General features: G+C 43.8%; 1 protein-coding gene across 1 annotated transcript in view; it reads right to left on the minus strand.

Moving 5' to 3' along the window:
- Positions 1-25,024, minus strand: part of ODF2 (outer dense fiber of sperm tails 2) — a 1,208,318-nt gene that overhangs the window by 816,962 nt on the left and 366,332 nt on the right. The window contains exon 5 of the mRNA XM_044058138.1: positions 430-546. Within this exon, the coding sequence (XP_043914073.1) occupies positions 430-546 (117 nt within the window). The remainder of the gene's footprint in view (positions 1-429; positions 547-25,024) is intronic.

The raw sequence follows: 25,024 nt of genomic DNA on the forward strand, positions 1-25,024 counted from the left end.
ACAAGGTGCAGGGTTTGAGTCTCACATGGGGTAATTGGCTAGGCTAAAAATGGCCCACAAGGGCAGTTAGCCTAGTAATAAGCTATGAATCTATGAATGAATCTAAGTGTCCACTTTGCCTGAATTCATTTACATAGTATCATTCTAGATTCACTGAATTATTTAATGTGTGTAACTTTTAAAACTTAGAATTGGATTAATACAATACTTAAATAACAGATAATTTTGATTCTATTTTTGCTTTATTGCCATCTCACATAACAGCTAAATGGAAATGGAAGTCTCCCATCTAGTCTCATCTAAAATTATCCCTCATCAGAAATGCACCCCATTCCACTTTTCAGGCAATAACATAAACAAAATTAAATTAAAATTAAATTAAAGGTACCCTTGTAAACTGAAATTACATTAGAAAATAAGAATGATTACCCGGATCTGGATCATCAGCCTGTTGTTTTCTGCCTCCTTGCTGCGAAGCTGTCCCTGTAGATGAGCTCTGGTATTTTCTAAAGATTTGGAAAGTTCAGTTGTTGTTTTGGCATGGTCCTGACAAACAAAATGAAGATTCACAGTTTAATTCAGTCTTATATTATATAGATGTTCAAATAAAGTGAAATCCTATTTATGAGTTTAAATGGGAAGTAGGAATTCCTCAGAAAGAGAGAAATACAGATAAGTGTAAATATTACTCAATTATTCTATTGCAACAGAAAAACAAACATTTTACAAGACATGGCAAAAATGAGACGAAATCAAGTGCAGTCACAGTAAATCTCACTTTAGGAATACTCATTAACTAATAGTTGATGAATATTCATAAACTACTTCTTAATGAAACAAATGCAAATTTATTCATGATGTAATGGATTTGCACGTGTCAGTCATGTTAGGAACACCAAATACCTGTGCAAACTGAAAAGGAACATAGTGTTCTATTTTTATGCAAAAGCTGTAGCCATTAGTGAAAATTTATACTAAAGGTTGCTAATATCGGTACTTTTCCGTTATTGGGGCAACAGATGTCATGAGAGGTTGGAATGTTACCATGCTGTCACATCTGAAAATCTGTAGAAGATGTATATTGATGCAACTTTTTCTTGACTTTCTTAGTGAATTCAGTATTTTAAAATTGTCCGTAATAGGGAGCATTTGTCCATCATTACTTTGGCTTTATCTCTGCTTCTTGAGGAAAGAAGTGAACAGCTGCGATCCTCTCTGAGACAGGAACCCTGTTGTCTGATGTATTGTTTCATAGAATTGTTCCCAAAACATTTGTAGAAATGAAAGTAAAATACTGGTTTCATCTAATGAAACAAATGTAACCGTAGAAAGATTTGCCTATTTGTACTCCTAACATATGTTTCTACTTACATATGTATGACAAGGGTTTAGCATGCAAATATTTTCCAGTAAGCGCCACTGACATGTTGACTTACTGCCTTCTGTTACAAATAAAAGATCGCTCTCAGTTCCTGTTTAGCACATCAAGGAAAAAAGGAATACAGACATTGAACTGCTGAAAGGTTCAGTCTGAACACTTACGGCTGATTACCTTCAATATTCAGTCATAGACTGTATGCCTGTCAACAGTTCTCCTAACAGGTGTTTCAGTATCACAGCTGAAAACGTAAAAATGGACACATTCATCCTTTTCTTTAAGGGGCTTAAGAGCTGGGATACATACACATTGCTATTTAAATAAATAATACATTCGGTGACAGTCTGCAAGGGAAGTATAACCTCTTGTATAAACATTAGAGGCAGCAGTGTGATCTTTGTGACCATGGGCTAACATTCCAAATGCTGATTAGAGCTGTTGCCCCAATAACGGAAAAGTATCTTAATATCTACTTAACTGTTCATAACATGGAATTCAGAGAAGAAATAGTACACAGTTTTGGATTGGACATTCTTCCTATCACAAAGCAGTATTAATGCCCAGTTTTCACAAAGCAGTATTAATGCCCAGTTTTCACTACAATAACAATGTATTAGGCAGCTAAGTTAAAACACTGTAGCTGGAAAAAGAAGTTATGTCTTACCATAACGTTCCATCTGTGTTGTTGATCTTCTTCCATTCATCACTGATGGGTTTGGTTCTGAGCCCTCGGAGCTGAGTCGGCCTAATACCTAGCTTGCGTACACCAAAAACTCTCGAGCTAAGCTGCTACCCCACAATGCCCTTTTCCCAGTTACCTCAGATCGAGTTTGCTTGAAACATATAGAAGTAAAAGCAGAGGCCATTTCTGCGCAAAAACCCTGAAAACACCACAAGGACCCATAAGATCCGCCAGGAGCCTTTGATGAGGGATGGAGGGTAGGATGTGATAACTGGAAGAAGATCAACAACACAGATGGAACGTTATGGTAAGACATAACTTCTTTAGCTGATGTTGTTAATCTTCTGCCCATTCATCACTGATGGGACAGAATCCCAAGCTACTTGAAAACCTGGGTGGTCCTTATGGAAGAACATTGCTGAGTACCACTGAGCCAAATGCCGCTCTTCCCCAGGAGACCAAGTCCAATTTGTAATGTTTGATGACAGTATGGGGTTTAGCCCAAATGGCTGCTGCGCATATGTCATCCATAGAAGCTCTGGAGTGAACAGCAACAGAAGTTGCTATGGCTCTCATTGAATGTGCTTTGATATTGACAGGTTTAGGTTCATTCGCTTGTGAGTATGAAAAGGTAATACAGTCTCCGAGTCATTTTGATAAAGTGACTTTTCATATGGCACATCCCATTTTTGGTTCAGAGGCAGATGAAAAGTTGATCTGACTTGCGGATAGATTTAGTCCTATCCAAGTAAAAATGTAATTGTCCATGTACATCCAATGAGTGCAGACAGTATTCTCCTTTATTGGAATAGTTTGGAAAAAAACACTGGGAGCTCAATGGACTGGTTGACAGAGAAATCGGAAATCACTTTGGGGAGAAAAGATGGATTAGTACAAAAAGATACTCTGTCTTTATTAAAGATTAAATACGGACTCTTGATGCATAAGGCTTGTGATTCTGATATCCGTCTAGCTGATGTGACAGCCACCAAAAATAGAGATTTCCATGACAGAAATTTAAGGTCACATTTTGCAGCAGGCTCAAAAGGGGGTAAAGAGAGAGACTGTAATACCAGAGAGAGATTCCATGTCTCTAAAGGCTGCCTGATTGGGGGTCTGCTATGGAAAAATCCTTTGAGAAAGGTCTTGCATATGCGGGTGGAGTTAAATGGAACACCTTCTAGACCATTATGAAAATTGGAGATAGCTGCCAAGTGGACTCGAATAGTAGAAGCTGATGCTCCAGTCTCAAAAAACTCAGAAAGGTACTGAAGTATAACAGATACAGGACCTGAGAGGGGGTCTAACATCTGTTCTTTAGACCAGAGAGAGAACCTTTTCCACTTATCTCTGTAGAGTTTTCTGGTGAATGGCTTATGGGAGGCCAGAATAATATCGCAAACAGGTGAGGAGAGGGTTTCCTGCCTGGTGACTAACGGAAGTGGAGAAACCAAGCTGTCAGCTTGTGAGTGAACAGATTTGGGAGAGTCAACCCTTAGGGGTGAGAAATTAGATCCGGATGAGTGTCCAAGATCCATAGGGGTTGTAATAGGTATGGCCGGAGGAAGGGGAACCACACTTGTCAAGGCCAGAATGGGGCAATGAGGATCACCTTGCATCTCAACCGAATTGTTTTCTTCAAAAATAGGGGTATCAAGGGAATTGGAGATTAAGCATAGAGGAGACCCGTGGGCAAATCATGAGTCAAAGAGTCTCTCAGGGACTCCCATTCTGGGGGGAAAAGGGCAAAGAAGCTGCTGCATTTGTTTGCTGAAGGGGAAGCAAAGAGATCACAGCAAGGCTGGCTCCAACGGCTGAAAATTTCTGCTGTCACATTCGGATTGAGAGACCACTCATGGAAGAATGCATCTGCTCAGCCTTTCTGCAATCACATTGGAGCTCCCCGGGATATGCGTTGCTATAAGAAAGTGGTTGGAAGCCATCGCCCAGTGCCAAATTCTCATGGCCTCTCGACACAGGGGGTAGGATTTGGTCCCTCCTTGTTTATGTACCAGACTACTGACATATTGCTGATTGAATCGCAATTGTTCCCTATGGAAGGAGCGGATGTACTGCCTGCAACGCCAACAGCACCACTCTCAATTCCAGAACATTGATATGCAAGTTCGCCTCTAAGCTGGACCATGTGCCTTGGACTGTCTTTCCCTGAAAATGCCCCCCCCCCCCTATCAAGGAAGCATCTATGGTCACCATGTCGTTGGGTTGAGGGTTCTAGAAGGGGCGACACCAATGTTTTTTGTCTGGCCTCATCCACCAAAGAAGATCTTGCTTACAAGAGTTGGTAATGAGGATCTGTGAGTTTAGGAGGTGAAGATTTGCCAACCACTGGGACAAAAGGAGACACTGCAACAGTCTCATATGTAATCCTGCCAGAGGAACAATCGGAATGGCTGCGGCCATAGACCCTAGAGCCTGGAGAACTTCTCTTGCTGACACCTTTCTTTCATAGAGTATCACTTGTACTTGCAATCTTAACCTCTGAAGCCTGTGAGCTGGTAGAGATATCAGGCTTGTACGAGTATTGAAAACTTGGGTTGTATATCGGATTTCTCCCAATGGACTCTGATGCCTAGAGACTCCACCAGTGAGAGTGTGTAACGGAGGGGTATGGTCAGAAGACGCTTGGTGGGAGCGGAGAGGAGCCAATCGTCTAAATATGGAAACCCATGGAATCTCTGAAGTCTCAGATGAGCTGTCACCACTGCTAGGCATTTCGTAAACACTCTGGGGGCCATCGAGAGACCAAATGGCAGGGCTCTGAACTGGTAATGATTGGCTCCCAGCCGGAAGCAAAAGAGAGTCCTGGAGCGTTTGTCTATTTTGATGTGGTCTATCTAGCACATCCAAACATCCTCCCATAAAAAAGAGAGAATGGATTGCAAAGTGACCATGCAGAATTTGGTTTCAACCACTGACTTGTTTAGATGGCCGAGATCCAAAATGGGTCTCCAGTCCCCGGTCTTTTTTGGCAGTAAAAAAAATCTTGAGTAAAAAACAGATCCACATTGGTCTGGTGGTCTGGCGGGACTGGTTGGATGATTCTTTTTTGATACAGCTTTCTTATCTCTGAAGCCGCTTCTTCCCTTTCACTGGGTGGAACATCGAGAAGGTTCTTTGTAGATTTTGGATGTGATGTTAAAGGGATGTAATAGCCTCTGGAGATTATTCTCTGTACCGACCGATCTTTTGTAATAGTGTGCCAGGCAGTTTGGTGCAGAGAAATACGAGTCCCGACTGCTTCCAGAGGAAAGCAATCAGGCAATGTTTCAGGAGCATTGATAAGACCGCCCAGAGAAAGAATCCCTGGAGTCTTGATTTTGGGGACCCCCTCTGCCCCTAAAGGGGCATCTTCCACCACTGGAACTTCTCTTTGCCTCTAGGAGAATCCTCACCACGTGCGTTGTGGAAAGGACCTTAAGATTTTTTGTGCCATATTTTCCCACTCCTCTGGTTCCTGGAAAAAGAACGTTGAGGCTTGGAAAAACGTAGGCCAACGGCAGACAAGGTCTTTCCTTCCTGCTCGCACCTGGCCAGTGTGTCCTTTACTTTAGAACCAAACAAGGAAGATGGTTCAATAGGGGCATTCAAAAAGGAGGACTTGAAGGAGTCCGCAAGGTCACAGATGCACATCCAGGCATGACACCTCATGACTATGCCTGCACCCGCAGCTCTAGCTGCCCCTTCGGTTGCGTGGGAGAGCAACATCATGGACGAGTTGGAGATAGACTCAAGGGTGGCAAGTTGAAAGGCAACCTTGTCTCATGCCCCATCAGAAATTTGACCCACGAGGGCTCCAGAAAATTCAGAGATCAGATCCCTTTGGAGCCTCGTGAAATGTGCCAAGTAGTTCAGAGACCTGACTGCAATGGTCACTAAAGCAAAAACTCACTTCCCTAGTCTGTCCACAGCCCGGGACTCTCTATTGGACAGGTGAACAGTAGGACTTTCCTCCACAAGGTCCTTTTTAGTGGCCACCGCCACCACCATAACGTCTACTGGCAAGCCTCTAGACCAGTGGGGATGCTCCTCTGGTGGGGAAAGAATCTTGTCTGGTCTCCAGGGAATGGCCTTAATAGAATCAGGGTTCTTCCATGCATGCTGCATGACTAGCTGGACTAACTCGTCGGCAGGTGGAGGTCATCCAAGAAGTAGAAGGCAGAGAGCAGAAAGCCTGCAAGAAGACGGACTCCTCTGAGGAAGGGTTAGAGGGCTTCCAGCCACCCTTCCATTTCAATATTTCCAGGATGTCTCCAAAGGAGACATAGTCAGCAGGTGACCGTGGGGACCCTTCCCCATCATCGTAGTCCGTATCCTCTGTGAGAGACTCCTCCGGGGAGTCAAGGTGTTTCCTCTTACACGCCTTCTTCTGAGGGGGTTCTTTAGTGGGGATGTCTGAAGAAGACTCGGAAGGAAGAATACCCTCAACTGGGTTTTCCTGAGGCTTGTGCTCTCGGTGTCCTGGGGAGGTGGCCCGTGGTAGCTGTAGCTCAGAGGGAGCAGGGGGAAGATCCGACATAGGAGGAGCACTTCCAGAAGCAAGCACCCTCTCCATCACCCAGTATGCAGGCCTGCCCAAAGAAGAATGGGAGCCCGCAACAGAGTAGGACAAACACCGAACCAGGGTCACACCCCACTCCGTCAGACCCGCACCCGGAGATGGAGCCGCAAGCAAGATTGGGGCAGGCGTTGCCCCCGGATCTGAGAATGGAAACAATAAAAAACTTGGAATCGTGCTCAGAACCAAGGGTTCCACCCCTCAACCATGAGACTGAGGAAGGGATGGTTCCGATGGAATCAAAACCCAAAGGGGTGGCCTCGAAGCTTCAGTGAGGGTCACTGTTGGCACCGAGGAATGGGTTCCCACCAAGGATGTCGGAGCTATGGACCTCAGAACTGATGGATCCGACGGAGGAGTATAAGTGGGAGTCCTGGGAGCAGTAGACCCAAGCCCTGAAGTAGGATGAGTCTTAGGAATGTTTGTTATCCCTCTGGCTGTCAACAGCTGGTCCAACAGGCACACCACATTGAATTCAGACAGACTCCTGGTGGACTTTATAGACACTCCCGAAGGGGAGTCAGGCCGATCACGAAAAGGGCTATATATCTGCCCTAAGAACAGGTCCAATGAGGGGAAGTACTGGGTCCGTGGTGTTTGAGTTGTCGGCACCAAAGACTCTAACTTGGAAACAGGCAATAGAAAAATCAACGGCGTTGAGAAGGGACTTGGTGCCAAGGAGGCACTCAGTCGAGGTTATTATCGGCTCCAAAGGGATTGTCGGAACCGCCTTCCGTGCAGTAAAAGGTGAAGTCAGAGCAGAAGCAACAGTTATAGTCAGAGCCAAGGAAGCAATCTTGTGTTCGGTAGAAGATTTGTGGGCCTTGTGTTTGTGGGACTTGCCCCTATCACTAGCTGGTGAAGAGGGATCGGAAAGTGGATGTTTTTTGTCCTTCACTGGAGGGGTTGAGACCTCCGACAAAGAAAGGGCCTCTGAGAAGGGTGAGGTTAACAGGCCTTTCAAGATAAGTTTATTTTTTCTCTCGTTCAGCATCCGCAGACTAAAACTCAGGCAAATCTGGCAAGGAGGTTTCACAGAGAGGTGAGAAACCCCCAGACACTAGAAAGAATCATCGTGCAAGTCACTGTTGGGGAGTTTGTCACTGAAGGAAGTGCAATGTTTGAACCCCGAAGTCCCTTTTTTCACACATATCCAAACACACAAAAGGAAACAAATTACTTCTAGAAAGTGAGAAAAATGGTAGAAAGGGAAGATATCAATGATGGTATCAAACAATACCACAAGGGTAGGAGAGGGGTGTTACCAACGATGGTATAAGAAATAGCCAATGGGTAGAGCTAGACAGATAAATAGGGTAGAAAAATAATTTAGATTAGAGAAAAGGTTCAAAACACACAAATATTTGTAAAATATTTATAATTAGTCCAGCTAGTCAAGCTGGAGACCTCGGTGAAACGCTGCTATATGGCTGCGCGGCAAATGAGATCTGGGGTAACTGGGAGAAGGGCATTGTGGGTAGCAGTTAGCTCGAGAGTTTTTTATGTATGCGAGCTTGATATTAGGCTGACTCGGTTCCGAGGGCTCACAGCCGAACCCATTAGTGATGAATGGGAAGAAGATTAACATCAGATGCAAAGTTACAAGTCTATTTAACACTACATACTACATTAGCTACTAACCATTTTAAAATTGCTCCATCTCTAATTATGTACTTAACTTCCTACTGTTCCTTTCTGCTAACTCCCTTACTAAACTTCATGTCTCCCTCAGCGTTCTCTACCCTTTCTCAACTCTTTCTTATAAAAATGTACATAATGCAAATAAACAAAAGGAATTACATACTTACCATAATAATTAGTGTTGTCTTTTTCCATCTGTCTCATCTATTGGTTATATTGGATCCAAATTTGGCACCTAGACAAGACATCCTTGGCTTCAAGTCTCAGGCTCCTTCCCTTAATGTCCCACCACCCTACCAGCCCTCAGACTGAGTTTGCTCCATCAACAAATCACCAAAAAAACTAGTGACACTCCTTCAAAACAGAAATAGATCTGAGTATAGCTGAAGCAAGCCAAGGCCCCAGTTAGGATCAATGGGGTCGAACGGGAGCCAAAGAAAAGTGACTATTTGGTAGGGGGACAGTGGGAGGGAATATTGAGACAGATGGAAGAAAGCAACATTGCTCTAGTAGTATGTTAGTTACATAACTTTCATATCTGATGTTTCTTCTGTCTCAACTATTGGGACAGTATCACCAGCTACATGATCCCTGGGAGGTCTCATGGAAGGATCTTCAGGAGAATTGTGAAACCAAAGGATCATCTTGATATAAACTGTAGCTCAAGCTTATAATGAACAATACAAGTTATGTACTGTACACCATATAGCAGCTTCACAAATGTCATCAATAGGAACACTGGTGAAAAAAGCTGTAGAAGTAGTGATTGATCTCATGGAATGAGCTTTTGGTCTAAAAGGTAAAGTCAGCCCCTTAAATATATAAACCAAAGGTTATACAATCAGAATGCCACCTGGATAAAGTCACCTTAGAGGCACTGGAATCCAACCAGGATTTAGAAAAGGAGACAAATAATTGGTCACACTCGTGAAGACCTTTTGTAAGATGAAACAGAAATGCAATTGGTAATGAACATCCATAGAATGCAACTAATATTCGCCCTTGATAGAAAATAATAATTGGGACAGCAAACCAGAAGATGTATAGCCTGCTTAAAGTCATAAGTAGAGGTCATTTTGGGAAGAAAGTCAGTATTCATTCTAAGAGACGCACTGTCCCTAGTGAAGACTGAGTATGGCAATTTACAAGACAAAGCCTGTAACTTTGAAATCCACCTAGCAGACATCACCTCCACCAGAAACAGCATTTTTTCCAGGACAGGAGCTTCAAGTCCGGAGTAGATGCTGGTCCAAAAGGGGCAATATTGAGGCTCTGAAGCAAAATAGTAACGTCCAGGGAGAAACCAAATCCCTCAAAAGGTTGACATAACAGGAATGTACCCCTTAAAATACCTTAGAAGGTCTAAGGGAAACAATGAGGGTACCATTGCTCAGCCATATGAAAATTAGAACTAGCTGCTAAGAGAACTTTTATTATAGAATAAGTGGCCCCCAAATAAAAAGACCAGTTAAAAGTCCAAAATAACAGAAAGGGGAGTAAAACAGGAACCAACCCCTTGAAACAAGCCCACATTGAAAAAGTCTTCCATTTCTTTCTACAGACATTTCTAGTGGATAGGTTCTGAAAAAATTTAAGAATATGAATAACTGCAAAAGAAAGCCTGGAACTTTTAACCATCATTGGAAGTGGAGAAACTAAGTGATCAGCTTGAAGGAACTAATGTCCAGTTGAGGCCAGCTAAATGGGTGAGGTAGAAGTTCAAGGACATAAGGTGGGAGAACTAGGTGAGGCCAAAGAAAGGGGAAACAAAACCTGACAGGGCCAAAAGGGAGCAATGAGAATTAATATTGCCCTGAACAAAGCTGCTTTCTGAAAACATTTTGTTATGAGTGGTATAGGAGGGATAGGCATAAAGGAGACCCGGGGACCAAAAATGAACTACAGCATCCCTCAATGACTGTCCCGTTTGGGAGAAAAGGCAAAAAAAAATCTACTGCATTTGTGTTGTTAGAGCTGCAAACAGATCACAGCCAGGCTGGCCCAGTGACAGAAGATCATAAATGCCATTAATGGGTTGGGGGACAATTCTTTTGGCAGAAGAATTTACCTGTTTAGATTGTCCGGCAAATTATTTCATATCTACAGCATGTGCTTTGCAAGAAGAAAGGAAGAGGATACTGCACACTGCCAAAGCCTACATGGCTTCCTGACATAAGAAATGAGAATGGATTCCACCTTGCTTGTTGATGTACCAGACCACTGACATTTTCTCTCAGTACAGTGATCACACCAATGATAAGGCAATCCTGAAAGGCCTGCAATGCAGAAAGGACAGCCTGCATTTCTAGTACACTGATGTGAAGCCTGGCCTCTGTCTGCAACTGGATGCCCTGAACCATTCTCCTTCAAAATGCCTCCTCCACCATAGAAGAGGGGCATTTGTGGTTACTGTGGCCTGCAGTGGGGCAAGACAAAAGGACAGCCTAAGGGAATCAAGGGGGGATGTTATCCACCACAGAATGTCATCTGCAAATTGGGGTGAACCTGATCACAGGACACTAGTCAATGGGGAATGCAGGACCACTGAAAGGAGGGAGTCCACTGAAAAACCCTTATGTAATACCTGATTTGGAGAACCAGAGTAACTGACACTGCCATGGATTCCAGCAGGCAAAGAATCAACTGAGCTGGAGAATATTGATGCTTGTAAGTGTGAAAAAGATAGTTTTGCTGACAGAAGTTGTGCTGTCTGACAGGTGGTATTCAAGAGGCATCCTATAAAGTCTACTGGTTGAAACGGTTCTATGGTCAACTTCTTCCAAATGACTGCGATCCCTGGGGATGAGCACAGGTGGAGTAAGGAGAGTCTAGCTAAAATGGGGAAGTCCTTTGTGGTGACGTATGAGCCAGTCATTCAAATAAGGGAAAACCTGGAATCCCTGCAATCTGACCTGTGCAGTGACTACTGCCATACACCTGGTGAATATCTGGGGAGGCTTTGGTGAGACCAAATGTCAGTGCCCCGAACTGAAAGTGAGTGGCTCACAGATGAAAGCATACATACCTCCTCGACGGTCTATCTTGATGTGATAAGTGTCCTGGACATCCACCAAGCACATCCAATCTTCCTTCTTCAGCAGAGACAATATGGACTGCACAGTGATGATCTGTAAATGTCTATTTTACTAACATGTTTATTTGACTGAGGGCCAAGATTAGCCTGAGGTCCCAGTTTTTCTTTGGAACTAAAAAGAATTAAGATAGGACCTCCTGGATGGCTCATTTGGATAGATAGCGCAGCTGCCCTTTGTTGCAGGGGTCAAACATCTGGAAGGGAGTTTAAAAAGTGTGGAACAGAAAGAGAGGGAATGAAGTACCCCCTGGTAATTACTCATAGCACCCAGGAATCTTGAGGGATGGCTGCATAGGTGTGTGGGTGCACAGGCAAGCATCCCCAAACTACCTCCAGAGTATGACAGTTGGGCAAGCATTCAGATATGCTGAAATAGTTTGTTGGTGAATGGATCTCAAAATCCTTGAAGTTGCAGACCACATCTGCCTGTAAGTTGTTGTCTAATATTACTTCCTCCCCCGGGGGCCCTAGTCCATGAATATTTTGAGAGAAAACCCAGGAATTTAAAGAACCACAGGTACTTACCACTCTTCTGGTATAAGGTAAAGGACCCATGTGGTAGAAAAGTGGACTCTGACTACAGAGTTTTCCCAAATGGTAAGAGTGCCTTTCACTTTGGGTCCAAACAGAGTAGACCTGTGAAATGGTGCATTCAAGAATGATGTTGGGCAGAGTTATTGAGGGTATAAGAGTTAGGAACAGTTCCACAAACTCAGAGATGTTCCCAAAACCCCAGCGCAAATCTTCTGGCTCCAAGACCCATCAAGATCTGACATAGTCCGAGTCAAATGTGGTAAAGAAACAGGGTTTGAAGAAGTCCAGACTATCAGTTCTAATGGGGTACCATGTGGATACAATATTACTAGATCCAGAGGTCAAATCAGAAAAGGAAATACAAAGACTGGAGAGGTAGTTACAGGCTCCACAACACCCGAAGGGAGAACCCCCATCTGAATCTCAGTCTTTATGGAGTTCCTCATCATCCTATCCACATCTGTTTTGGTAAGAATCCTGTTGGACCACACAGATCTAAAGGATGAAGCCATGCAGGGTGGTCTTAAACTTCCAATGGTTATGCTTTTCTAGCACAAGGTCAGACAACGAATGCATGGAGGAGATGGGTCTGGGGAGAAAGTCAGCTCTGAGTTCAGACTGAAAGTAGCCAAGCTCAGATCCAAGGGTCTTAATGTCTTTCCAACCAACCCAGCAACCAAGCATCTCTTCCAGGACTCCTTAGTACATACAAGTTCTTTCTCCCTTTCTTTTCTCTTATCTTTCTTAGGCTTATCTGAGGGTTTTTTTGCTGAACAGACGGGTTCTCCTGCAGTAGCATGGAGTAGTCTCTTCAGAACAAGTTTGGATCAATGCTCCGACACAGCTCAAGGTCCAAACAAGGATCCCATCTCACAGGGCTCTTCTAAGTGAGCCACCCCCAAACAGTAAACACACTTGGCATGCAGGTCTTGGAGTGGAATCCCGTGGCTGCACGCCAAACATTTTTTAAAATTCAGAGGTCTTGTCAGACATCCTGAGGGGGGAAAAAAAAGCACAAAGCTTATTATAGGAGGTTACTAGGCTATTGGCCCGAGGCCCTTATAAGTCTAGCCAAGAGTTAAGCCCATGTTTAGACAAGTCAACACCCACAGCCCCTTGTCCAGCAGGGACACAGGTGGAATCCCAGGAATTTATTTTCCGTTTCCCATCCAGTTATCCAGGTTGTGCTTAAAAAGCAACAATTCAGAAGCCCACAGCTATACTAAAAGCACAACACAGTGTGTAGTATAAAACAAAATCTAACAGCAGAAAGAAATATCTCTTCTTTTTTATCCAAGTAAAATCCTCTGAGGGCGTGCGGGCGCTCACACACACTCACACACCCAGAAAAAAGGAAATACGAGGAAAAAGGTGGGAAGCTGCCAAACACCTATAACAAAAAACTAACAGGAAAGATTTCCTGCATAGCCTCCCTAAGGTCAGGCAATCTAGCCTAGCTAAGCAGAGAGAGATATTACCTGCTCCATGGGGCACTCAGCCTTAGAGAATGTGTCTTCCTCCCAAGTCCACTGTAGCTGTAGGGACTACACCACTGGCAGCCAAGGAAAAATATGAATGGTCTGAATAATCAGAAACAACCAATCTATCTGGAGTCCAGTCAGTTTAGTAGGCTGCTGGGGTGAAAAAGTCTATTTGTTAATTTTCTTCTTTTTATGACTGTAAAAAGGAACAACTGAAGAGCTGGTAGGTTGTTCCATGGTAAAACCGGAAAAGATGCCTAAGCTACAGGGAAGTCTGCAGCAGTAGTCAGTAAACAGATTAGTTGTAAAAAAAGGCAGTTTTTCCACTGAAGCACAGCGAAAAGCACTTTAAAGACTTACCCCAGCCATCAACAGCAAAATAACACATTTTACCAAGAACAAAATAGTTTTAAATTAGTTTCAGTGTTTCTGCCCAAACACAAAAAGTAATACAGCTGTTCAAAAGTCGATTGACAGCTTTCCAGCATAAAATAATTTATTTTACAGAAAAAAAATTCACTTTTAGTCTTTAAATTAAAGTTCAAATTTTTTTTTCCCCTGAGGGGAACTTATATGCCCAGCAATGGAAAGCATAGCCAATAGTTGATCCTCAAAACCCTGTAACAGGAGCGATCTTCAGCAGCAGGAAAGTTCTAAAAGGCTTAGCATTCAAACCACTCTTCAGATCAGCTTGAGCTGTCTACAGGTTTGGGTGCATTGAACGTGCCCTTGAATTCTTTGGAAACTGGCTGGCTGGCTGTTATAGCCTGTGCAGGATATAAACCATAGAAAAGAATAATGCAGCTGTGATCAGTGTGATAAGCACTGTAGTATTCTCTCTCCTTTGTTCTGAGGAGAAGTAACAAGGTAGTCAAGTCAATGGCCTGATTTAAAGAAATCTCATTGACCACCTTAGGCATGAAGGTAAGGTCAGTTGTAAGATACCCCCTGACCTTATGGATAATAAGAAAAGGTAGAATGACCACAAAACTGTGCAGTTCTGATACTCATCTAGATCATCAGAAAGCTAGCAGCAAAATTGTTTTTTTTGAGTAAGAATTTTAGACAAAGAAGCTGCAGGCTCAAAAAAGAGGGAGGGAGGGTAAGCTTTTCCAAAACACAATTCAGATCCTAGGAAGAGGTAGTCTATCTCCTTGGCTGACTGATGTGTAGGACGTCTTTCAAAAACTGTTGGACTTCAAACTAAGACAAACGTAATGAATCTAGAGGCAGACAGGTTCATAAGTATATACTGGCTGTCCGACCACCAGGGCCTTTAAAAGCCTAGAAGTGCAATCCAACCCAACTGTGTCCCTAATTATCATGGGCATTCATTAGGAGTGGGTATGCTAGTTAGGAAGTCTCTAGAGGTCACATGGGTGACATTAGTTTGGGCATTACTATCTGCCTCTGTCTATCAGAGACATGGGGGCCAGACCTGGAGTGAATTTCAGATTTCCCATCTACTGGTCACAGTTACACTTAAACAGGATTAGGGATGGACTCCGCTTCATGTGGATAAGGACCCTGTTCCAGAGCATGGGGATCCTCTGAGACACAACTGTCTCATCAACATGACTTATTTATGTCACAAGCAAAATTGAAATCCTTTTATCTAGTGGTTCTGATGCTCCTCATTTTGCAGACGTGTAAAAGTTCCATAAGAGCGGGATCCAAGGATGTAATATATGCCAAGCATAGTTCACCTCTCAGTAACCTGTAGGAGAGGCAGGACCGAGATAGGGCTTTAAGGTGAACTATATATGACAATGTGTTTATACCCTGCAGAGATGTCTGACAGATGAGCTTTACAACAATTCACACAAATAAGAAAGAATATTAGGTCCTGATTATTTTTTGTGGCACCATACAGAAATCTTTTCCATTTAGAGACATAAAATGTCCTTAAAGCAGGTTTTCTATCCTCCTGTAGAATCTGGAGCAAATCCTCAGTAAAGTGGTAGAATTAAAATTCTATCACCTAAAAAGTCAGATTCAGAGTATGTAGAATGTTGGTGAATTAGAGAGCCTTTGTTCTCTGTGAGTAAGTCCATTCTGTGAGGTAACTTGTGATGGCTCCCTCTAGTGTAGTGAAAAAGAAGGGAGTCAGTGCTGCCTGGGCCAAGACAGAGAGACACCAGCAAATTATTTTGGCTTGTTCTTGATTCTGAGAAGGATTTGGAGAATTAGAGGAAGAAAAGGGTATGCACAAAGGAACTTTTCCTTCCAAGAAAAAGACATTCCATGCCTGAAGACGCACCAGTCTGAAACAGAACAACCTGAGCTAGCTGTTACATTTGGAGGCAAATAGATTGATTTTGAGAGTACTCCACTGATGGAAATGTCCAGAAAGACATTGCTGTTCAGCATCAGCTCATGGGAATCTGGTCAAAAAATCTAGCATAGTGTTCTTTTCTGATGGAAGTACACAATTTGAAGGAAAATGTGTTTAACTGCTGTGTCCCATGCAATCAAGGTTAGTCTACAGAGGTGATAAGACTTGGTGCTTCCCTGCTTGTTTGTGTAAAACATCACTGTGGTTCTGTCTGTGTAGATTGGAACAGGACCTGGAGTCCAGAGGTAATACCAGGATGGAAGAACTAAGATAAGGTCTTTCCTTTCCTTTACATTTTTGCGTTCTGTTCTCTTTGGGTGACAAAACTCTTAAAACGCTAATGGTCTGGGAGCAAGCTCCGCATACTAAATATGAAGTATTCATGAATAGTTTCTGGCAAGGGGATGGAACCAGAAAGGGCACTCCAGAGATGAGTGAAATCAGACTACTCCACCTAAGAAATTCCTTCTTGATGAAGGCAGATGAGGAATTGGGAAGGTCTATGGATGGCAGTGCTGAATCTATAATGATAACAATGCATATTCCTCGTGTGGAGTCTGGCATTCAAGGGAAGAGAGTTTTGAAAGTAATTTGAAAGGAACTGAACTTTGTCTGCAGGAAAGGCATCTACCATTGCCAGAGTACTGAGCCTGCATCCTAGGAAAATCTGATCCTGGGATGGACTTAAGCAAGACTTTTTGAGATTCAGAGTGAACCCCACCTGTTCAGAAGATGCATATCAAAGAACAAGTCCCTAAACAGAATTTCTTGAGGATGAGCCTGAAGGAGGAGATCTTCTGGATAGGGAAATAAAATTGAACTTCTCAAAGTCTGCAAAAGGCAATGTCATTAGCATTTTGTGAATACCATTGGGACAGTTGAAAGACCAAAGGATAAAGCAGAAAACTGAAAGTGGAATGAATAGAGACAGAACCTTACAAATATCCTGCACTCTGGATGAACAAGAATGCGAACATAAGCATCCTTTAAATCCAATGTCATGAAAAAGGCTTGGGGAAGGATCACTGGAAGCAAAGACTGTAGAGTCAACATCATGAAACTTGGAATTTTGAGAAAGATGTTGAGAGAAGAAAGGTCCACAATGGGTTTCCAATTGCCCTCCTTTCGGAGGACCAGAAACATTCTCCAGTAAAATCTCCTTCCTAACAGGTAAGGGGAAACAAACTCTATTGTCCCCTAAGTAAACAAATCTTGAAGAGTGAGAACGAGATGAATCGATTTTCTTGGAGTCTATGGGAAATCTAGTAGACAAGGAGAAGCAAACCAAGATATTTTGTAACCATTTTGGATGACAGAACCTATTTGTAATTGCCTGTGAACATCTAGAAGATGCAAAATATATTCTCCTCTGTTGGAAAAAATGGGGAAAAAGACTGGTAATTGAATAGATTGGTTGATGGTTGATTTTGTGGCTACTCTATCTTTATGAAAAATTATACAAGGAGGTTTCACTGACAAAGCTTGAAGCTCCAATACTCTCTTAGCTGAAGTAATCGCTAGTAGGAAAAGAGTTTTCCAGGATAGAAATTTCATGTTACAACTATCCACCAGTTCAAAGGGCTTCTAGGTAAGGCCTTGCAGGACTAATGTGAGATCCCAAGGAGGAGAAAGGTCTTCAATTGGAGGCCAAAGAAAAATGCCCTTCAAGAAAGCTTTGTATAACCTGGAAGAAAAAAAGAGAGGAAGACCCCTTCCCAGAATGAAAATTGGATATGGCGGCCAGTTGAAGCTTAATGGTAGAGGAAACTGCCTCCTTCTTGAAAAAGATTACTAAGAAAAAGGAGAATAGCTAAAGTGGGAGCTGAGAAAGGATTGATATTCTCTTTAGAAGCCCAAATAGAAAATCTCTTCCACTTTTGTAGACCTTTTTAGTGGAAGCTCTCCAAGAGGCTATGATTATATCACAGACAGAAGGGGCGAGCCTAGACTTTCTTATATTTACTAGAAGTGGAAAAACCATGCAGTCAGCCTTCGGATGTGGAAACGGGGGTGGGGTGGGGTGGTTGGATATCTGATGGATGGGATATGAGATCCTGCCTGGGATCCAGTAACCAAGACAGATATTTCAGATGACACCAAAGAAAGGGGGAACCATACCCGACGAGGCCAGAAAGGGGCAATGAGGATTACTGAGCTATTTAACCTGCTGGCTTTCTGTAGAAATTTTGGGGTCAGAGGAAGAGGAGAGTAATCATAAAGCAGACCTGGGGGCCAATCGTGGACTAGACCATCCCTCTGCAACTCCCCTTTGGTGGGGGGATCAGAGCAAAATACTTGCTGCACTTGAAGTTCTGGGGAGAGACAAACAGGTCACAACAAGTTTGGCCACAACAGATGAAAATTTTGTTTGCTAATGACTGATACAGGGACCATTCGTGAGGATTCAAAATAGATCTGCTGAGTCTGTCTACTAGGACACTGGTTTTCCCCAGAATATGTGTTGCAACTAGAAAGCGGTCTGAAGATATCACCCATTCCCAAATTCTCATGGCCTCTCTGCACAACAGGTATGAACGGGCTCCTCCTTGTTTGTTGATGTACCAGATTACTGACAAGTCTGTTTGAATTGCAATGATCCCAAGAGGGAGAATGTCCTGAAAGGCTTGCAATGTTAGAAGGACTGCTCTCATCTCTAGGATACTGATATGCAGATCGGTCTCGATTGATGACCACATGCCTTGAACCATCTTTCCTCAGTAATGCCCCCGACCCAAACTGGGTGAAAACTCCCTGGTCACTGTGGCTATCGGAGCGGGAAGAGAAAAAGGTCTATCTAGAAACAGGTCATCCAATTGAATCTACCACTGCAGATGATTTCTGCAGATCAAAGACCAGTTTTATGAGAAATGAAAGCGTTTGGTAGAAGATGGACCACTGAACTGCGATTCTTCATTGAAATACTCTCATAATGAACCTTGCTAATTGGGAGAAGAACAATTGCAGCTGCCACTGAACCCACAGCTCGTAGTATTAGTTTTGCTGGTGGGAAGGCATATCTAATAAGTCCTGGACTTGTTGAGACATTATATGTTGTCTCAGGAAGGAAGTCACTTGTGTGATTGTGTTCAACTGTGTCCCTATGAATTCTAGGTTCTGCAAAGTAATCAAATTTCATTTTGCCAGATTTATCATGCTGCCCAGATGACTGAAGATCTTTACTAGATAGTTTCTGGACTAAAGTAGTCGATGCCTTGTTGGTGCGGTGAGGGAGTCAATCATCTAGACAGGGAGACACTCGGAATCCTTTCTTTCTCAGGTGAGCCATTACCACTGCCAAGCATTTGGTAAACACCCCGGGGGGGTTATGGTGAGTCCAAATGGCAGTTTTCTGAATTGGTAGTGATTGTCTCCCAGCCGAAAGCTCAAGTGCCTTCTGGAGTGCCCGTCTATTTTGATATGACAGTACGAGTTCTGAAGATCCAATGAGTACATCCAATCGTCCTTGTGCAGAAATGGCAGAATGGACTGAAGAGTAATCATTCAGAACTTTGACTTCTTGACAAACTTATTCAGAAAGCAGAGGTCTAATATAGGTCTCAGGTCCCCTGTTTCGTTTGGCACTAAAAAAAAGCAAGAATAAGTTCTGAATCCTCTTCAGTCAGGATCTCTTGGATGACTCTCTTTTGTAGAAGTTTTTGGACGTCTTGAATAGTATACTCCCTTTGACTATGTGGTACGTCAGGGAGTTTTCCCCTGGGACTTGGAGGACAAACAGAAAAGGGAATGTAATAGCCTCTGGATATAATGTTTAGCACCCAGGTGTTGTTTATGTTTGTCCAGGTGACTAGGTGCAAGGATAGACAACCCATGACTGCCTCCAGAGTTAAACAGTCAGGCAGCGCTTCAGGAGTGCTGATAGGATCTATCGGGAAAGGCCTCCTGAACTCCTGATTTTGTGGACCCCCTCTATCTCTAGGGCAGCATCTGCTGTTAAAACCTCCTGATCTGCCTGTACAGGAGTTGTCCTGTATGGGTCCTGGAAAGATCTCTGAGAATTCCTGAACCAAGTTTTATTCCCTCCTTGCTGATTCCTTGAGAAGGTCCTCTGAGGGGTAGAAAACTTAATCAAGGTCATCCCTTCTTGGTCACTGCAGGTTAGTGTGCCTTTCACTGACGGTTCAAACAAGATGGAGCTGTCAAAGGGGGCATTAATGAATGATGCCTTGAAGGGCTCTGCAAAGTCACAAAGCTGCATCAAGGCCTGTCACCCAATGGCTGTGCCTGCACTGGCTGCTCACGAGGTGCCTTCTGCTGTGTGCAAAATCAACCTCATCAAGGAATTTGCAAGGGAAGAAAGAGAAAGTACAGTTTTGTACCTACCATAAATGTAGATGTTCGAGTGCTAATACAGCTGCAGTCATAACAGATGAGTTCTCCTGCAGTCAGGTGGGTCCTCGGTCGGCCGAATTCCAAAGTCTAGGTCCGGCGTCGGTTGCCGTTGCTTCTTCCCTGACGTCAGTGCGACAGGGGTATAAAGGAATCAGCCGACGCCATTTTCTTCAGTTTTTCTTTCCCCAGATGTCAGGTGCCCCCAGAAGGAAGGCAATACATAAATTTGTGTAATAAAGCAGTGCAATATAATCAAAATACAGTAGTTGCAAGCAAATACACCATAAATGAATACCCCAATCAGGTTGTATGAGGATGTGTTAGCCTATAGGCCTGTCCCAAGAGGGGAAGGAGGGAGGGAAACCTGGACTGCAGCTGTATTAGCACTCGAACATCTACATTTATGGTAGGTACAAAACTGTACTATGTTCATCGTGCATACAGCTGCAGTCATAACAGATGGGTAGAATCCCAAAGCTAAGAAAGGGGTGGTAGGCACTAGGTGGAACTAGGAGGAGCCAGGATGCCCTGCAAGACTGCAGTGGCAAAGCCTGCTCTAGTTTTGGAGTATAATGGTAGGTGGTAGTGCTTGGAGAAGGTATGTACAGAACTCCAAGTGGCTGCTTCCAAAATATCTTTAGTAGGAACTCCTCTGAGGAAAGCTGCAGAGGTAGCTGTGGCCCTTGTGGAGTGAGATCTGATGCCTGTAGGTACAGTTTTGCCATGAAAAGAATAGCAAAAGCGTATGCAGTGGGCTATCCATTTTGAGATTGTCTGTTTCAAATTGGCTTTCCTTGAGCTCCTACAGCATAGGACACAAAGAGCTGTTCTGATTTTCTGAAAGGCTTTGTTCTGTCCAGATAATAACGTAGTTGTCTGTGGATGTCCAAGGAGTGTAGTAATCTCTCCCCTTTGTTTTGAGGATTAGGATAAAAGGTAGGTAAGTGTATGGCCTGATTCAAAGCTACCCTGGATACCACTTTAGGCATAAAGGACGGGTTGGTTCATAAGGAAACTCTGTCCTGATGGAAGATGATAAAAGGCTGCACAGCCATGAGAGCTTGTAGTTCTGAAACTCTATGAGCTGAGGTAATAGCCAGAAGGAAAGCTGTTTTCCTGGACAAATATTGCAAATCTGATGAGGCAGCTGGCTCAGAGGGAGGCAAGGTCAGTTTTTCCAGAATGAAATTGAGATCCCAAGCAGGTATTGGTTGTTTTCTTGGGGGTCTTAGATTCTTAGCCCCTCTGAGGAACTGTCTTAAGAGAGGGTGAGAGAATAAGGGTGGATCAGTGTTGTATTCTGCAGAAATGGCTGAGGCATGGATTTTGATGGAGGAGAATGAAAGTCCACTGCTTAGCAGCTCAGCTAAATACTGTAGTATTTGAGGTAAATTCAGTTTTTCAGGATCCTGGCCCTTTTTCTCATTCCAGACACAAAACCGTTTCCATTTTGCGGAGTAAGCTTTTCTAGTTGACGGCCTTCTGGCCTCCAAAATGACATCCTGCACCTCCTTGGAGAGTAGGGTCTGTTGTGATGCTAAGGAATCTTCCATGCGGCTAGATTGAGTGTTTTTAGCTGGCTGTGAAGAGTTTTGAAGCTGTGCTGAGTCAGAAGAAGAGGCATTAGAGGCAGGGTCCATGGTGGGGAATGCGTCAGGCTCCTCAGCAGTGGGTACCAGTGTTGTTTTGGCCATTCCGGAGCAATGAGAATCATCTTTGGTCTGTCTGCTCTGGTTTTCAATAGAACTTTAGGCAGCAGAGGAAGAGGTGGGAAGGCATAAACTGTCATTGATGTCCAACTGAAAGAGAGAGCATCCACTCTCCAGGCCTTTGGATGGAAAATCCTTGAGCAGAATTTTGTCAATTGGTGATTTTTGTGGGAGGCAAAAAGATCTATGTCTGGCCTTCCCCATGCTTGGATTATTTCTGTAAAAACCTTTGGATGCAACTTCCATTCGTGTGGATCTGTCATATTTCTGCTTAGGTTGTCTGCCAGCGTGTTTTCCTTGCCTGGCAAGTACTGTGCTTGTAGTTCGATTTGTAAGTCCATGGCCATGTTCCAAAGTGACATGGCCAGTCTGCATAGGGGGTATGAATGTGTTCCTCCCTTTTTGTTTATGTACCACATAACTGTGGTGTTGTCCGTTCTTATCAATAGTTGACCTGGTTGCAGAAGGTCCTTGAAAGCTATAATAGCATTTATTACTGCTAGCATTTCCTTTTGATTGATGTGAAGGTGCTTTTCGTTTTGGGACCATTTGCCCTGAATGCACCGATCTGTCATGTGCGCCCCCCAGGCGTAGTCCGAGGCGTCTGTTGTGATGACTTGATTTGCTTGAAGCTTGCTGAATGGAAGACCTGTGTTTGTTTGGCATGCTTGAGCCCACCACAGAAATTCCTTTTACAGACATGGAATTAGTGGTATTATTGTTTCCAAACTGTGGCTGTGTTGAGACCATTTGTTTTTCAGGTACCATTGAAGTTTCCTCATATGCAGCTTTGCACATGGGATAAGTAAGATGCAAGTTGCCATGAATCCCAGAGCCTGCAGGATTTTCCTTGCAGTCAGCCTGGTGCAATTTTCCTTGCAGTCAGCCTGGTGCAATTTGCTAGTGCTCTGAAGTATTGAGTTAGTTGCCCCTGCTTCTCTGGCGTGAGGTAGGCCATCTGGGTGTTTGTGTCCAAGTTGGCACCCAGGAAAATTATCTTCCGAGAGGGTATTAGCCTTGATTTCTTTCTGTTGACTGTGTATCCCAGAGAGCTCAACAACATTATTACATAAGCCAGATATTTCAGAAGAATGTGCTTGCTGTCCGCTTGGATCAGGCAGTCATCCAAATAAGGGTATATTTGTATCCCTTGAAGTCTGCAGTAGGCAATTACTGATGCCAGGTATTTCGTGAATACTCTGGGCGCAGTAGATAAGCCAAAGGGCAATGCAGAGAATTGATAATGGGTTGAACCTGCAAGAAATCTGAGGTATCTTCTGCAATTTTGTCTGATTGGGGCATGCAGGTATGCCTCCTTGAGGTTCAATGTTACCAGCCAAGACTCCTTGCCCAGCATGGGAAGAAGTTGCTGTAGAGTGAGCATCTTGAATTTTGAGTGCAGTAGAAATGTGTTTAGGATGGACAGGTCCAAAATAGGTCTCCAATCTTTTCCCTTCCTTGGTACCAGGAATAGCCTGGAATAAAAACCTTGACCTTGTTCGTGCGTAGGTACCTCTTGAATAGCTTTCATGTCTATGATATCTGTAATTTGCCTTTGTGCCTCTGCCCTTTGATTGTGTGGCAGGTTTGGCATGCCTCTCATTTTTGGAAGGGTGTGAAAATGGAATCTGTAGCCTCTGTTTATAATGTCCAGGATCCATTTTGTCTTTTGTGACAATATGCCAATTCTTTGAAAATAATGCCAGCTTTCCTCCTAAGGGGGCTGCCATTTGAGTCTTGCTTGGCATGCAAAGGGGAAAGTCATTGGGCTTGTTTTCTGAATGATTGCGAGTTATCCTCACCACCTCTTTGTGTAGGAGCTTGCCATTGTCTGCCTCTAAAGGATCCTTGGGATTGTCCTCTGCCCCTCGGGCGCCTGTATCTGCCTCTTTGGGGTCTGTCCGTGGCTGGAGAGGACCAATTTTTGGAAGGCCAATTTCTACTGAAACGTGGGGGTTGTACCTGTAGAAAATCTTTCACAGTTTGCATTGATTTAGCCTTTTCCTCCATTTTCCTTAATACCTCCTCAGCATTAGCACCAAATAATACATCCTTTTGAAGAGGTGCATCTAGTAATTTAGCTTTGACATGATCAGGCAAGGTTTGTTCCTTGAGCCAGGCATGTCTACGTATGACTGATCCTGTAACAGCAGATCTACATGAGGCCTCTAGAGCATCAAAACCACATTGTAAGGTATGCTTACCCACTTGTTCTGCACTATGCATCAAATCCTGCAACTCCTTCAAGTCTGGTTGTTCAGGTTGTGACATTTTACTTTTCAATTGTGATAACAAAAACTGTTGGTATTTTAGCATATGGAACTGACAGTTTAAGGCCCTCATGGTTAAGGCAGCCGAGGTATTTACCTTTTTTCCCCACCTTTCTAAGGATCTGGAATCTCTCTTGGAAGGTAATGGATTTTTAGCAGTGGATGCCTTAATTCCCTTGGGGCCCTGTGAGATGGTTTCTGGGTCAGCAGCATGGCTTTTGTATAGAAATTGGTGTGAGTCAGGAACCCTGTAGTACCTGTCAGGCTTAATTGGGGCTGGAGGCAGAGAGTCCGGGTTAAGGCAGGCCTCCGAGTAAACATCATCTAGGATGTCCAAGACATGAGGTATAGCCAGAGGCCTGTGCTGAGGTAGTAAGAGCAATTCCCTAAGCCTTTTCTTGGAATCAGAATAATCTTGGCCTTCCCAGTGGAAGTGTTCCCTTAAAGTATGCAGAGTTTCCCCAAATGAGTAATCCTCTGGGGGGGATACAGAAGGAATGGACTCCTCCTCATCAGAGTCTTCAAAAGGGGAGTAAGAATGTTTCTGATCATCAGAGTGCTCTGAAATAATGGAGCCCTGATCAGAGGAGGGGGATTCTTCCTCCACTCTGGGCCTTTTGTCCGGTGGGGGTTGAGAACCCCTGATAAGAGTAATTAAATCCTCAGCCATTTTAAGCATCTGCTTTTTAGGCATGGGGCCTGGAGATGGGCCCTGTGTAGCTTGTCTCTTAGAGTGCATGGCTGCTTTAGACTTAGTGAAAGCCTTGATGGAGAAAGAAGAAGAAGGTCTGAAGACACCTTCAGTGGAGGTAGACCTGTCCACATTTTGAGGTTCAACGCCAAGAGTGGCTTCGGTATCTGTAGTCGGGGTGTGGGCCGAGGAGCCTGCGACCTCGGGCACAGGAGACACCGCCAATGAAGTGTCGTCGGTAGTCAGGGGCTGCGTAGGCGCCTCGCTGAGAACCGGACCACGT

This window comes from Protopterus annectens, chromosome 16.part0, assembly GCF_019279795.1.
Source record: "Protopterus annectens isolate FY-2018-M chromosome 16.part0, PAN1.0, whole genome shotgun sequence".
In the NCBI taxonomy this organism is placed as follows: domain Eukaryota; kingdom Metazoa; phylum Chordata; order Ceratodontiformes; family Protopteridae; genus Protopterus; species Protopterus annectens.